The sequence below is a fragment of the Aspergillus aculeatus genome, assembly GCF_001890905.1.
Source record: "Aspergillus aculeatus ATCC 16872 unplaced genomic scaffold ASPACscaffold_21, whole genome shotgun sequence".
Lineage (NCBI taxonomy): Eukaryota > Fungi > Ascomycota > Eurotiomycetes > Eurotiales > Aspergillaceae > Aspergillus > Aspergillus aculeatus.
Window position 1 is genome coordinate 269,411 of NW_017962996.1, and position 14,409 is coordinate 283,819.

At 52.7% G+C, this 14,409-nt stretch overlaps 3 protein-coding genes across 3 annotated transcripts; all 3 read right to left on the minus strand.

Moving 5' to 3' along the window:
• Nucleotides 1-48: 48 nt before the first annotated feature.
• ASPACDRAFT_127278 (pentatricopeptide repeat protein) lies at nt 49-3,436 on the minus strand. Its single transcript, XM_020197012.1, has one exon. The coding sequence runs from the start codon at nt 3,280-3,282 to the stop codon at nt 367-369; it is 2,916 nt and encodes a 971-aa protein (XP_020051612.1). The 5' UTR covers nt 3,283-3,436; the 3' UTR covers nt 49-366.
• Nucleotides 3,437-4,777: 1,341 nt separating this feature from the next.
• Nucleotides 4,778-8,284, minus strand: ASPACDRAFT_48017 (PAP/25A associated domain family; the record flags this gene model as incomplete). Its single annotated transcript, XM_020202052.1, has 4 exons — nt 4,778-7,203; nt 7,323-7,541; nt 7,606-7,677; nt 7,759-8,284. 4 exons carry the CDS (start codon nt 8,282-8,284, stop codon nt 4,778-4,780), a joined length of 3,243 nt encoding a protein of 1,080 aa, XP_020051613.1.
• Nucleotides 8,285-14,029: 5,745 nt separating this feature from the next.
• ASPACDRAFT_127284 (uncharacterized protein) lies at nt 14,030-14,235 on the minus strand (the record flags this gene model as incomplete). Its single annotated transcript, XM_020197013.1, has 1 exon — nt 14,030-14,235. A coding segment is annotated over exon 1 (160 nt), but the record flags the coding sequence as incomplete, so codon positions are not given.
• Nucleotides 14,236-14,409: the final 174 nt, after the last annotated feature.

Here is a 14,409-nt window from a genome sequence, read left to right on the forward strand (position 1 = left end):
CTATTCCCAACTCAGTAATTTCAGGCACCGTACGATCCTCTTCTACTTCTCTTACTTTCTCGGATTCATCACAGTAAACATCGCCTCATACCCCTACTCATACTCCTACTGTAGAAACCCATGATGAATTCAAATTGGTATCTTCCCCTCATAACTCAGAAATCGGTCATTGACCCTGACTCTGACACCGCTATCGTACAATACAATAATCCCAACTGATTGGTCCCCCGTAAATCTATCCACCTATATACATAAACACAATATGACGAAGACTGTGAATCTCCCCCCGGCTGCAGTAGGACATAGCCTAGGAAAGGGCACTCGTAATCAACCCCTTCAATGGCATGGCATTTACCATCTGTCAAATCATTGTTCTTGTTCTTTTTCTCGCTCCTGCCCTTGCTCGTGCTCTTCTCCTCTCTCTAGGTCGCCCTCTGTCCACTCGAGATCCAGGTATTGCTCCTCGGTTAGGTTGGCAATAGCCCGCACGCGAACATTTTGAATCTCTCCCAGCGCGGCGTGCAATTCATATTCCTCGTCCCACTCGGTGACCGCCCTGTCCACTTCATCCAGTCGGTAGGCTTTGATCGCCGTTGGGGGACGCTTGATGATGTTGCGCCTGAGATTCTTGAGTCGGGGGTTGTGTATCAGATCCGACATTGAGTCATCCTTGCCTTCGACCTTCCGGACAACCATGTCGGCCACGTGGGTGAGATATTCCTCCCGTTCGATCATGTAGTGCATGTTGGTCAGGTTGCTTTCCGTGCGGTGGCGTAACCGCCCGATGATCCGCCGCACTTCGATGGTGAAATCGGTGCCGATGTTCGGCCAGGTCAGCGCCGTCATGAGGCACCACCGGACACCCAGAGGGTTGTCGGCCAAGGTAAACGCCCGCAGAAACATCTTCAGGCAGGGCCCATCGTAGGCCAGGGTTCTCCGGTGGCGGGACATATAGATCGCGGACAGAAGCTCAATGGCCAGATCGGGCTTGTCCTCATGGATTAGACGCCGGCAGAGCGCGACCAGCATGTGGTGCTTGACGACCATGTCCTTCCCGGACGAGCAGATGTCATAGAAGCGGAAGACTGCGAGTTTGATGTGTTCGTTCGTAGCCTGCGTGTCCATCTCAATCACCTGGCGGAAGTATTGGGGGAGGAACCGGGTCACGTTGCGAATGCTCCTCCAGTCGGAATCAATCAGCTCACGGGCTGCCTCGATACCCTTCTCGATGATAGTAGCGATGACGGCCAGCTCCACGTGCACCTGCTTGAAGTGAAACCTGGCAGCTTTCGCAGCCTCGTACCGCTTCAACGCCTCGACGAACTTGCCGTTATGCATGTAATGCGCCATCAGCCGGTGGACTTTCTGATATTGATCCACCGGCCTCGACGTCTGTGTTTCTTGCTGCATCCGTTGGAAGAATGGCAATGAGTCCTCGGTGAACGGCATCTTGTTGACCTCCGGACTTGGGAAGGAGTGTTGATCATACCCCAGAATCCGCTGTGAAGCGGCGGCCTGGCCGTACTTCATGCGCGCGGCTTGCAGCATCTGCCAGAAACCAATCGGTGAATGCTCGAGCGCGTGGCGCCGGGATCGCAGCATTTCCAGGAATGCAAATTCATCCATGAGTTTGGGCCATTGGCGTTCCTTGGCGAAGCGCAGAAACTCATAGACCATCTCCCGATCGCCCTTGTGCACCAAGGCCTCCAGAATGTGCTTGTACAGGACCCGATCGGGGACGATCTCGAATTCGGTTAGGTAGCCATACAGCCATGTCCGGATCTCCTCCGCAGTGTGCGTCGGCCAGTATTCGAGGAAGATGCGGTCAAAGACCGGGATGAAGTCGGCCGATCTGTAGACCAAGCGGAGTTTGTGCATTTCTTCGAAGCCGGCACGAACGCCCTCCCAATCGCACTCCAGTGCCTTGCCCAGCAACAGGAGCCCTTTGGTCCGGCAGCGAGGCGGGATTCCATGGTTCCGCGTCATTTCGTTCGCCAGGGCTTCGGCGTCGGCGAGGCGGCCAAACTCAACGTATGCCTTGATGACCGGGTTGAACAGTTTATCGGTAGGCTGCTTGCCGAGACGCATGAGGACCCGCAGCAGCTTGCTAAGTTGGCCGTTGAGCAGCTCTATGCTTCTCGTCTTCCTCCAGAGTCCCGTCAGGTACGCTCCGCACAGGCCACAGCCGCGATCATACTGTAGATTCCGGAGAAGGAACCATTTCGCCGTGGTCAGTCGGTGCGACTCGACCAGACAGCGGAGCACAATATCGATCATCTCCGGCGAGGCCTTGAATCTGTGCATGTAGCGCGTGTAGATCGCAGCCGCAGACTCGATGGCACCTTTCTTCGCCAGCGTCAGAATCATGGTCCTCCACATCTCAAACGAGACCTGGTCCACCGCTTCCACCCGCTCGAAGACATTCCGTGCCAGATGCACATTCCCGGCCTTGCAATTGGCGAAAAACACCTGTTCCGCCAGCTGCCGTCGTTCCGGAGCCAGGTGCTGGTGTGTCTCGGGGTGCGTGTCGAGAAACAACTGCGCCGCGTACACGGGGCGGTCATTGGTCAGCAACCATTGGATCTGCCACGTAACCGGCTGATCTTCCAGAGTATCCATCAGCGCCTTCTCATCCGAAAGACTATCCCCAAATGTGCCGGGCGCGATCTTATGAAACTCGCTCGCGCTACTGCCACTACTGTCGCTACTGCCAAGGGAGCCCAGGCCATCAGCAAGCCCGGCAGTCTGCATCTGCGGGTTCAACGGTCCCGGTCTCGTATCTTTCAGCAACTTCTCCACCACAGCGGACGACGACGCACTACCGTAACCACCACCACCCGGTAAGGGGATATACATGTTCTGAAAGGAATTTGTTGTTGTTGTTGTTGTTGTTGTTGTGCGGTCGGACGGATGATTGTTCACTTCTGGCGTTGGCGTTATCGGTGGTGTTGGCTGTGATGCAGCGCGACGATCCTGGTCCTTCAGGGACTCCAGTCCCATGAACTCACCGGCCTCGGCGGCCTCCATCATGCGAGCGAGCCTTCTCGCGGCGGCCGTGGCATCGTAGTTGGGGGCGGAGGCATGGAGAGCGCGCTTATTCTCGACAATGCGTTCGGCAATGGTGACCCGGCGGTGCACATCGTATGTCACGGCCGCAATGGTACAGAACCCGCCCACCGTAGATCCGGCGAGAGCCAGCCGTCGCAGGACCCGAAGGGCGTTGCGCGAGGGGACGGCCGGTGTTGTGGTGCCGCGGGCGGCTGCTGCTGATTCGGGGGTCATGATGGTCTGATTTCAAGGCATCGCAGACCCGTGGAAGACTGCAGCACCTATACCATGAGCACAGGCAGGTCTATGAAGTCGAGGTGACCGAGGGAGGTCAATGGTGAGACCTAAGAGGAGCCCACGGGGAAGACAAGTGGGGGAGGAATAGAGGGGGGATGCCAATTGAATTAGAAGTCGAGATGAGGGCGGACAATTATTTTGCGGGAAGGTTTGCAAAGCAAAGTTGGGCGGAGGCACCATTTTGGTCTCTCCCGTCCGCCCTATTCCAAACTACCGCACTTCCGGCCGATTTCCGGGTGAAGCCACATACAGTACGGATTTAATCCATCTACTGATACTCAACGTACCAGCATCAACATCCTTGGAGAAATACCGAGAAATTAGAATAGCGATGGTTCATATGTGTATTTGTCAATTTTTTTTTCATTTCTTTCAGATATTTCTGCCTTATGTGAAATTTTTCAATGTCTAGACATCTCCCCATCTGCATTCTCCCTCTTGTAGAAATTGTGAAACCGAGGAATAGAATAGCAGGGCAGAAAAAAAGGGTGTTTTCTCAGTAGTAAAACACAAACACACATGACATGAAACAATCAAGGTATGCAAATAAGGATGAGCAAACAACAAAAGCAATAAACCCACTCGCCTAGCACCCTGCTATGTTGGTATATTGACAATGATAACTGATGATGGTGATGATCATGCCGGTCGGATATAATATTCAAAGATGCGTTGCCAGTCACAGCACACAAGAGCAAAATAGAACAACAATCAAGAGAAAGCAAGAGAAAGGGGCCAGTATGTATAAGAGACAATGCCTGCGCTCCATTTTTGTATATCGAGGGTCCGCGCGCACCATATTTGGTGGATGTTTTTGTGTATTCCGTTTCCCGTTTTGTGCACAAAGAGACGTTGCGAGAGGATGTTGATAGCCTTCCAAATCCGGGCAGTGCAATCGACGAAAGAAAAAAAAAAAAAAAAAGTCGAACGAAGAAGATGAAGAACGGGGCACATATACCGTATGCAATTCATGCGAATAACCCGTGGTAGCCAGCCATACCCCCTGGTTGCCAATTTCCGTGATTTAACCTTGCAAAACGCCAATATTCAACACGAAAAAAGAAGAGAAAGAAGAGCAAAGTGTCATATACTACCATGGAAAGGTAGCGAAGCAAGTGCAACCGAAATCATATCATCTGCAAGAGGACGTCGCCTCGTTTATACACTACCAAAACACCTTCCCTCGCAGGGGGGAGGATAGTTGGCAGAAAGATTGTTTCGCAATAAAGGAAAAGATCGCGCTGCGATAGAAGGTGCACAAAAGCTGTGTCACATCGCACAGACTTTTTGATGTATGTATTGAGATCAATTCTCGAACCAAACATGTCGACGACTCAGCTCGACCACGGGAAGGCGGACAGCACGGGGCACGTTCTGCACTGCAACGCGCATCAGTAGCAATGCGAAGCATAGACCGAGTTCAGTCACGTCTTCAGCCGCCTTTTCTCAGAGATTCATCCGCAGGAAGTGGCTCAGCGCCACTCTGCAAGCCATGTCGGTGCTCCGTAGAGTGCTTGGCATTCCTTTTTGGCTTTCTGCTCTTGGGCATCTGCCAGCCGCTGCTGGCATGGTTCACTGTGGAATCCTGTGTGGAACTAACCCCGTTTGACTTCCGTGGCTGAGAACCCACATTTCGTCTCTCGTTGTCGCCGGACCCAGACGAAGAGTTGTGATTCTTAGATTTGGCCTTGTGGGTACCTCCATTGGCTCTTTCCGATGACTCAACGCCGTTGACACGGCGCTTCCCAGTAGACGCTGCAGGTTGCTGTTCGGTCACTGAAGAAGTACCCGAGGTCGACGTTCCTTTCTCTGGTCCATGGACCTGTCTCGGTCGGGGGGCCTCTTTATCCACATGTTCTTGTTGACTAGGGACAGTCTTAGGTTTCTCGGATCCACCACGAGCCACAGGCTCGGCTATCTTCTCCGAATTTGACAGATGCAGACTTTGCAGACGGCTGGAAAGCAGACTATGCTTTCCTCCATGACCATTGACAAAGGGATCGCTGACTTTGCCCGTAGGATATGACTCAATCCCTTGCCGTGCGAAATAAGGTGCCGCGTCAATCTCGACGGAGCTGTTATCCGGATAGTCTTGGGAAAACGAGTCGGAGACACTGGCAGGAGTGTCCGTGTTGATCTCATCCGAGGCGGATGTACAATGGCTCATGGTAGCATACGGGTCGTAGTGTTCTGCTGAGGCTGAGAGACGCGGTTCACTAGGAGGCACAGAGCCATCCACGATCAATGGGCCGCCACGATCCCCTGAGGGTGCCGATCGAGAGGATGCACGCTGTTGCGAAGAAGCAGACTTGGTGGGAAAGGTGTTAGCACCGTCGACGCCCTGGCCAGCTACCTCGTTGGGTGACATAGACTGCATGTATTCCTGGGAACTTCCGACAAAGGGCATCATGCCACCGTTCTGCATTGTAAGCCCCACCGGAGACGAGAGGGAGGACAACAGAGCGTTCTGGTGATACGCCTGCAATTGCGGAGAGGTCGCCAGGAAATAACCCATATATTCGTTCGTTCGGCTCTCGTCGAAATAACCCGAGCGAGAAACGTTGGGTAGGCTGCTGGGCATGAAGGAGCTTTCGTTCTCTGCCTGCGTGCCGTCTGGAGAACCAGGCATGTTGCGCGACTTCGACGTCGGCGAGCCGTCCGCTGCTTGGGGGATAGAGTAGAGCGGAGCATAGCTTGGAAGGGAGTTCACAGGGCGTGCCGGTTGCGAATGCGCCCGCAGTGACCCGCTTGGTGACCCGTTCGCTACTGATGACCGGCGAGGACTGCGTCTCAGGTCCGGCATTGCGGTGGTTGCTGACGGCGACGGTGGGTTGGTGCTGCTCCCTTGCACACCTGGAACAGTGACGGGGAGGTACGGGGTGCTATAGTAGACCGGCTGACGGAGTGATGCACCGTGCGTTTGATGATTCGTTGTTCCGGATCTTGACCGTGAGTTGTCCTCTGTAGAGGTTTCCTGCTGCTGGGGCATTGGGAACTGGATGAACGGTTGCCGAATGAGGACAGGCGGAGGACGTCCTGTCAAGAGCGCCTGATTTTGCAGTTGGAGTCGCAGTTCTTGTTCCTGGGCTTGAAGAATCTGAATTTGTTGGTAGAGATGATCATGTAGGAGATATTGGGCATGCTGAGCTTGCAAAGATAGTTCGGACGCACTCATACCGTTGGGTTGTCGGAAGCTATTCGACTTATTGGGGGTGTTGGAAGCCCTCCGGCCACCAGAATTTCCGCCGCGGCCGAATTGATTCGAATGTCTTCCACCTCGGCCACCGCCACGACCACCTCGAGAGGGTGGTGGTGCTGCGGTGATGACCGGCCGCGGTTGCGGGGGAGGTCTTTCCCATGAACGCTCCTCTTCTGGCGGGTACTCGTACTGTTCGCAGCAAAGCTCCAGGTTGCCCTCGGATACGGCCTTGAAGGCCCGGCGGAGCTCCATGTGAACCCCCCGAAATGACGTATCATCCGCGGTGTTACCCAGATTTCGAGACGTGTTGAAAGGTTCTTCAACACACAGGCGATTGTTTTGCAACAAGTGCCATCTCTTAGCCTCCTTTGACAAGAGCTTTCCCTCCCTGACGGAGATCACGTTTTTCTCGTAGTCCAGCTCATGGCCGTAGTACCGAAAGAATTGGAAGAGCAACTCTCCAAGGGACTGCTTGTTCTGTCGTCCAAAACCGACGAGGGAATCAAGATCATCATCGAAGGAGCAAACAATTCCGTCCGCGGTTGTTTTCTTCTTGTGAGGTCGAGCCTGGAGGCTCGGCAGAATGGGAGGATCCCGCGTTTGCAGGAAATTGATAATCAGACAGATCCACGTATAAGAACTCAGGGTGCCTCCAAGTCCTGAAAACCAGCGGGTCAGTGTCAGCCATCAAACAAGGAGAGGCCACTGCAGCGGGGCAAAAAAAGAGCGGCGAACGGAGCGTGCGCTGCATGCCATGAATCCAGATTCTGACACGTACCGGCATCATTCAATATCCTCCGCTTTGTCCAATGTTTCACGATCATGGCCAGGGGCCGAATGCGCTCGTCCAACTCTACATACGTCCGCACCATCCGCGTGTTCTCCAAGGCCATGGTATTGTTGACGTTCATGTCACATGCTAATTGCAGCTCCGGGTCCCAGATCTTGACGATGGGGACTTTGGCGTGCGAAACGCAAACGACTCGCTCCATGCCATCTGTAGTGCATCACCGTTAGAGTTGCGGCACAGATCAAGATCAAGATCGAAACAGTCTCCTTACGTTTTGCGAGAACCTCCGCCAGCAGACACACGTGCTCCAGCTCTTTATAGGTGGTGGTTATACAGATGTCAACTATACCTCGGGTCAGCGGCCAATCCTCACGTGGGGGGTCATCAACTTCCACCCCTGCCCGGGTGGCGGCCAAGTACATACCATCCGAATCACTCGAACAGAGTTTATTCCCCGACGACCCAAAAACATGAACCTTAATATTACATCCCGGCCACTGATCATTGAACAGTTTTTCCAGCTTGCGGACGAGTTGCCGCCGTCGGTCGTCGCTCTCCGCTGATGGTAACAGTCGGTCGTAGACCTCCAGCATGTCGGCCGTAAGCCTTTGTTCCTCCTCGGGCTCCAGGCGCTCCTTCAAGCCCTCCTTCTCCTCCGGCAACAAGTCGGCCCCTATGGAGTACGGTATTCGTCTCCGGAAGAAAGCCATTGCCGTCTCGTACTTGCAGCCGCCATACTGTTTTCGCATCGAAGGGGGGAGGTGGGTGGACTCTGAGTGGGTGGAGCGGGGGGAGGTGCTCCCGTGGGGAGGCGAGGGCGATCGGGAATGGAAGGAGATTTTCCGCGCATGTTGGTATGGCGTGGAGGGCAAGGAGTTCGATTGTTGCGAAGACAATGGGGGCCGATTCTTTGCCTCCGGAGACGTATTGGTCGATAACTTCCACGGCATCATCGAGGCCTTTTCCGAGGCTAGCGGAGACTTTCCACCTTGTACGGAAGAGATATTAGCATTCCCATGGGTGTCTGAGAGCATATAGTGACTCCAACGTTGCCGCCAACGTTGGCCTCCAAGAAGGTGCGATCGGAAGAAAACCCGCTGTTGTCGTGCTCAAATGGCGTGGGTGCGCAGATCCACCGAGGAAATTCCAACTTTGCGGACCAGAAACCGTTCAACTACCGGGGAATAGATAACCCGTCAACGATCGTATGCACCGATATGCGTAACCGAGGGAAACGGCGACGGAGTGCCTGCAAGGCGAAAGGTGTTGGAGGAAGGGAGGAAGAAGGCAAACGGGTTTCGAGGGAAAATCGACAGAGCAATCGGCCGGCGATGTAGGAGGGGGGAGGTGCAGCAAAAATGTCTTTGTGCTGCTTTCCACGGAGGAAAGAGTTCACAGCCCTGGAGGTGGGATTTCCACCACCACGAAAGGAATTGAAGAGAAACAAAAATGAAGAAATCAAGGGGAAGGAAGCGAGACAAAAGTGAGCGCTGTTTCCCTTGAAGTCAGAAAAGTGGAGGAGGTGTTTTTTTTCGGGGGAGAGAGGAGGAGGAATTGCGTGGGTGGAAGTGTTCAGCCGATCAACCACCAGATAGACACTGCAGTGTTTTAAGGGGAGAGAGCGATAGACTCTAGCGGGTAAGGGCACACTCCAAAAAACCACACAAGTAGAGGCGGGTAAATCCGAGTCTGGAGAAGAGAATAAGAAAGAGAAAGAGCACAGTGAATGGATGCGTTCAGACTGTATCCTTTTCGTTACGTTCCTTTCTTTCTTTCTTTCAGAATTGAAGGACCAGCCTGGAAGTGATCGATTGAATAGGGTGTGGGAAATATAGCGGGAATGCCAGTAGGTTGCTGGGAAAGGTTAATCGAGCAGCGGGCGGCGGAAGAGAGAATCTAATTGAGGGCGATCGGCTGGAGAGCAGCCGTAGTGCAGCAGCGCAGGAGCAGCAGCAGCAGAGCCTGAGCCAGAGGCCAGGGGGGCGAGAGGGGGGAGGGGGGTGTTCCCGCTACTGTAATCCCGCCGGCCAACGGCGGTAACTGCTGTCGAAACGGGCACGGCCGGCACAGCGGCAGTCGCTGCAGTCACTGCACTTGACTATGCACTATGTTGCACCGGGGTAGGAACTAACTACGTGACGATTTACTCACAACCAACTTGCGCCGCAGCTTGAAGACTTCACAACCTGAGAATATTATCTCGTCAGCGATAATAGTACCTCAAATGAAGAAACATGTTTTCAGCAGGCTCACTATCTTGAACAGAGTCTCGAAACAAAAGCCGAGGACAAAGACCGTTCCTATCAATAAGGACTCAGCAGCTGAAACGGGTGATCAAACTGAAGACAATATAGAAACAAAAAAAGGGCCAATGCTTGGAGGGAAGGGCGGATCAGACTTGAAAGGGGGAAACTCAGACAGCATCATTTAGTGAAGGGTCCCCAACACGTTCCGAGTCAGCGCAGTCACTCTACTCTACTTTCATCTTACAGGTGGAAGAGACATACTCCTTCACGGCTTCCATCTAACCCAGTCAGTCCCGAATAGATGACAGGTAGTTTGGCACTAGGTCTGGTATTATAGACTATTCTTGGCCGGCTTAGCACTAAAAGGGTCTCATTGTTCTACTGCAGCGCCCGTTGAACTGCAGCAGGGGCAGAGGCTGCTGCTGCTGCTGCATCCTCCGGTAATGGAAACCCGGTGGACTCTGATTCATAGTGAGGTATGTTCCTAATTCTTTCATTATAATGCTAGTATATTCTTGCTCTCGGCATATATATCATCATTCCTCAGGCACACAATTTATCACCTCTTCAAGGCGAGCGCTTTCTCCCTCACTCGTATATATTACTTTCTCTGTCTTGCGCATTTGTTCATCACCCCAAGAACCAACCAACCTCAACTGCCGCAATCAATGCGGCAAAGTCCTGCGAATCCCTGGCGCGGAGCTCCCTCCACCCTGTCACATTCAATAGACATGCATTTCTCCGCGACTTGCATACATTGGTTGGCATGGATAAATGTCCTGCCCCATGCCTTCAGCCCCAGCGAATCCTCCCACAAAACCCACTTTGAGATAGGAGTGATCAGAGGAAGGATTAGCTTTATTGAAACCAGACGCGCCTATCCCAACACACCTGTCGAATCGAGGGATCTAGATGGAAGCTACGATCCTCTCGCCAGCTTAATCAGCGATTTTTTGTGTCGATCATCGGGTGTGCTATTGAACTCCTGTTCCGCAGCAGAAAAGGCATCAAGAACAATCACCTCCCCCCTCCCCCAAGCCAGCTATTGGAAGAAGAGTACGGAGTCCCCGTAGTAGATAGAACCAACAAACCCTTCAGCGCCGCCAACGCCGCCTCCGCCGCCGCCGCCGTTGTTTTTGCATTCCTCCTTTCTAGATCCCTGCTTTCATTCCAGTCATTGAATGCCCACTCAACTTTTTTTTTCTTCTTCTATTATGAGAAAGCGAGAAACCTTCCCCCCCCCCTTTTTTTTTTCCCTCTCGCCTGCCCCGCGTTTCCCGGGAAGTGACTTGTCTCGGCCCTGGGTCCGAACCAATGCGGCACGTGTGACGGGGCGCCGTGACCGGCTGGTTAATAAAGTATTTCAGGCCCAGCTTTGGCCCACCTGGTTCCCTCTGGCTGACTGGAGTCTCAGTGCTTCACGACGGGCAGCCTGGGAAACGGACTACTCACTATTATTGGTAACGCTAAATTGTGTTCATCGTCGTTACTGTCGAGGCGCTGGAGGGGGCACAACTGCTCCTCATCTCCGAGACATATAATCTATACTACATCCGATAACCTATACAGCGCACCACCAGTTGACCAGGACTAAACATGCACCCCAGCTTCGAGGTCAGTGATTGTCAACCGCACAACCAAACCCAAGATCGCTATTCTAGGGGAACCCCGGATTTCCAAACCGGTTCCAACAATGGTCGAGTTCCAGGGCCCAATCCAGTCAAGAGGAACCGGTCCCAACCTTTCCGACCCCCCTCAAAGGCAGTCAAGCACTGAGTCTACCTAGTAGTACATTGTTTCTCTCCCACCGGCTCCAACATGTCATATTGCTGAGCACATGGCCGGAACATGGTTCGGAACCATGGGCTTAGGGGAGTTGACCCTGTAGCCCTTAACCCGATCCAGCGTGATGAAAGGAACGGAATTCTATAAAGGAGGTTAATCGACCAACCGGGGATCCGAATTATAGGGTGCGTTAGGTGGTTCTAGCACAAGTATGTCGAGTACAAAGAAGATGAGGCCTTCCCCCCCGGTGAAATGTTTCTGCGCGATTGATCCATCGAAAGGCTGAGAACCAGACTGTCGGAGACCGTTGCTGATATGTAACTAAATCATCACTGGTCTCAAAGTTCACTATGACAGTATAAAATACCACTCGAATACTTGAAAAGGATACGAGGTATGTAGTTACACCAGTATTGTTAGTAAGAAATGCAGGCAGCCTCTAGAAGGGTTCACCCTGCCCACGAACCCGAGGGATTCTCAGCCACAGAGGTCATTGTTTCTGCAAGTAAGCATGGCCGGGGGGTGATGAAAAAGTCACGTATTGCGGATGGGGGGTTTCAACGTGACAGGGCGGCGGCAAGGTGAAGTATAAGGTAAAGTGTGTAGCAGTGGACCGGGTCGCTGCATTCAAGCAATGCATCGAAGTACAGTACTGTACGGAATACTGTAGAACAATATGTCTCTCTCTCTCTCTCTCTCTCTCCGCTGGCTCGCGGATTCAATATCCTGAGACAATCGGGGCTCTCACACCCAATACCCGCTGGCCTGCCGCTAAATGAAACAAAAATAAGAAAAAGTCGAGCGTGGGATCTGAAAATCAACCAGATGAGGGAGAGAGAGAGAGACAAGGCTGCATGGGCTTATTCGACTGTTCGCAGAAATCCCATCCCCATCCCCATCCCCATCCCACCTCCGGGGGTTATCACTTGCAGACAGACAGGCAGACAGCCTGCGTGATAGCCCATCTGATCCCTCCACAAACTTGACTTCTGCCTCCTTCGGAAAGGGCATACACGGTCATTCCAAGCCACTGGAAGCACGATGACGATGCATAAGAAGGCCCCCCAATCTTGTGATTCGGGACTTCTTTTCCCCTCCTTCGCTTCTTTTCTTCCCCTCATCCCCCCCCTCCACCCCTCCCTTTCCTCAATTTGGACATTTCTGCCCTCTCCCCAAGAGAAGTTGCAGGAAAGGATTTGAGTGTTAGTATATTCATCACGGTCTCTCCCACCTTGTCCAGCGTTGTTGCTCCCCTCCCCTCGTCCCGGCCATTCTCCGGAGCCACGCAGTCTGGCAATCTATCCCAGACTACATTAGCACGAGCTGTGTCGCCGCCTACAGTCCGGAAGGTGTATGGACAAGTAAGGTAGATCATGGATCTTCCGCAATAACAGGCAGTTAATGGTTGTCGAGACACGAGCAGGAGGTTAGCCTTGTAGTTGTCCACGGTTGTCGTACTCGAGTAGATGCCCCTCGAAAAGAAGCAGGAACAAGCATCTTGAAGAGGATCCACACGCAACAACAACCCACTATTCGGGAAAATATATGGTTGGCATCAGTTTTCAAATGCTACATTGCAACAAACAATGAGAATAAGACCCCAAAATACGGAGTGCTGACTGAGTACACAAGGTGAGGACCCAGAGGAACAGTCATGACTCGATCATCTACTACTTCCGTACTGTTTGCCGCTGCCGCGAAGAAGTTACCCGCAAGGAGGAGCAGCCCAAAGAGGGTTAGCCAGCCAGCCAGCCAGCATCCATCACCCATCGTCCAGACCAGGGCTAATTTAAATCACCACGAGGAAGATATGATTTGAGGTCCGTTCAACGATGGCTTGGCGCAATCATCCAGCCGGAATCAGCAGGGAAATGCCGAAGGGCAAGACAAGCATAAGTTGTCGAGCAAGTGCCCAGCGTACGTAGTACTGTACTAATTGACCAGATCATTCAAGGTTTCTATCTCACGTATGATTCTCGCTCCCCCGGTGGTATTGTACAGTCCTGGATCAGAACCATGATCATGGTCTCTGCCCGTGCCCAGACTTCGAAGTGGTAGGTGTGGTACGATGATGATACTACTGCTGCCATCTAGACCTGCTCCAGGGGTGCGGGAAAGGGGGCCTGCACGGGTAGTAATTCGCGTTTGGAACTATCTGGATTAAAGTAGGGGCCAGATGGGTTTGAGAGGTTGGGACGATAATAGATTCCTATTGAAGGCTTTGTATCTCTGATTGATGTTAGTCTGCTTCCTGCTCTCTTCGGTGACACCATATTGAGGTTGTCAACAGCGCATGCTGGGTTCTCCCATCATCCAAGTAAATGAGCAAGAGGAGGAGGGAGGGTGGGACAGCTCTGCAAAAAAAAAAGGTTGACGGGCCGACGCTAAGAGAGAGACACAGGATTGATTACAAGGCCGCGCTGCCCAGTGCTTTTTGATTCTGGCAAGTTGCTTGCCTCCCCTCATCTCTTCCCGGCTCCCGGCTACTCTACTAGTCTCTGTCTGTACTTGGAGCAAGTCAGTCAGTCAGTCAGAGGGCAAACTCCGTGCATACGCCATTGTGCATTGGACTGATTCTCGGAAAATCAGGGTTTCTGTTCGGATGCGATGCGATGCGACAGGGGAGATGGATTGTTCCAATCCCCATGATTTTTCATGATTTTTCATTCACTTTCGAGACAGCAGCAGTTCATGGTGCTTAATTTAGACTGTAGCGATGAACAACTCGCTGGTATTCTGGGATTTGTGTTGAGCAACTCTGGCTGGCAGTAATCAAGTGCAAGCAATCAATTGCTGACTTGCATCCAAGGACCACCCAGGTGATGATGGGATGGGCTGCTGACCGGTCGAACACAAGCCCCATGTCGGATAGTCTCAACCTACTGCGTGTGCGTGCGTATCGTATTGGAGATTACATGTGGGACCCCCTAATCAGGTCATTATCGTACGGATACTTGCCTGTCACCGATGAAACACCTTGACACGGTGGGATCTGATAACCTTCTATATCATGGGAACTTTTGGTTTGTTTGATATAGAGTCAG

Coding starts and splice junctions, on each gene's coding strand:
- ASPACDRAFT_127278 (XM_020197012.1), bottom strand. CDS start 3,282: ATGACCCCCGAATCAGCAGCAGCCGCCCGCGGCACCACAACACCGGCC.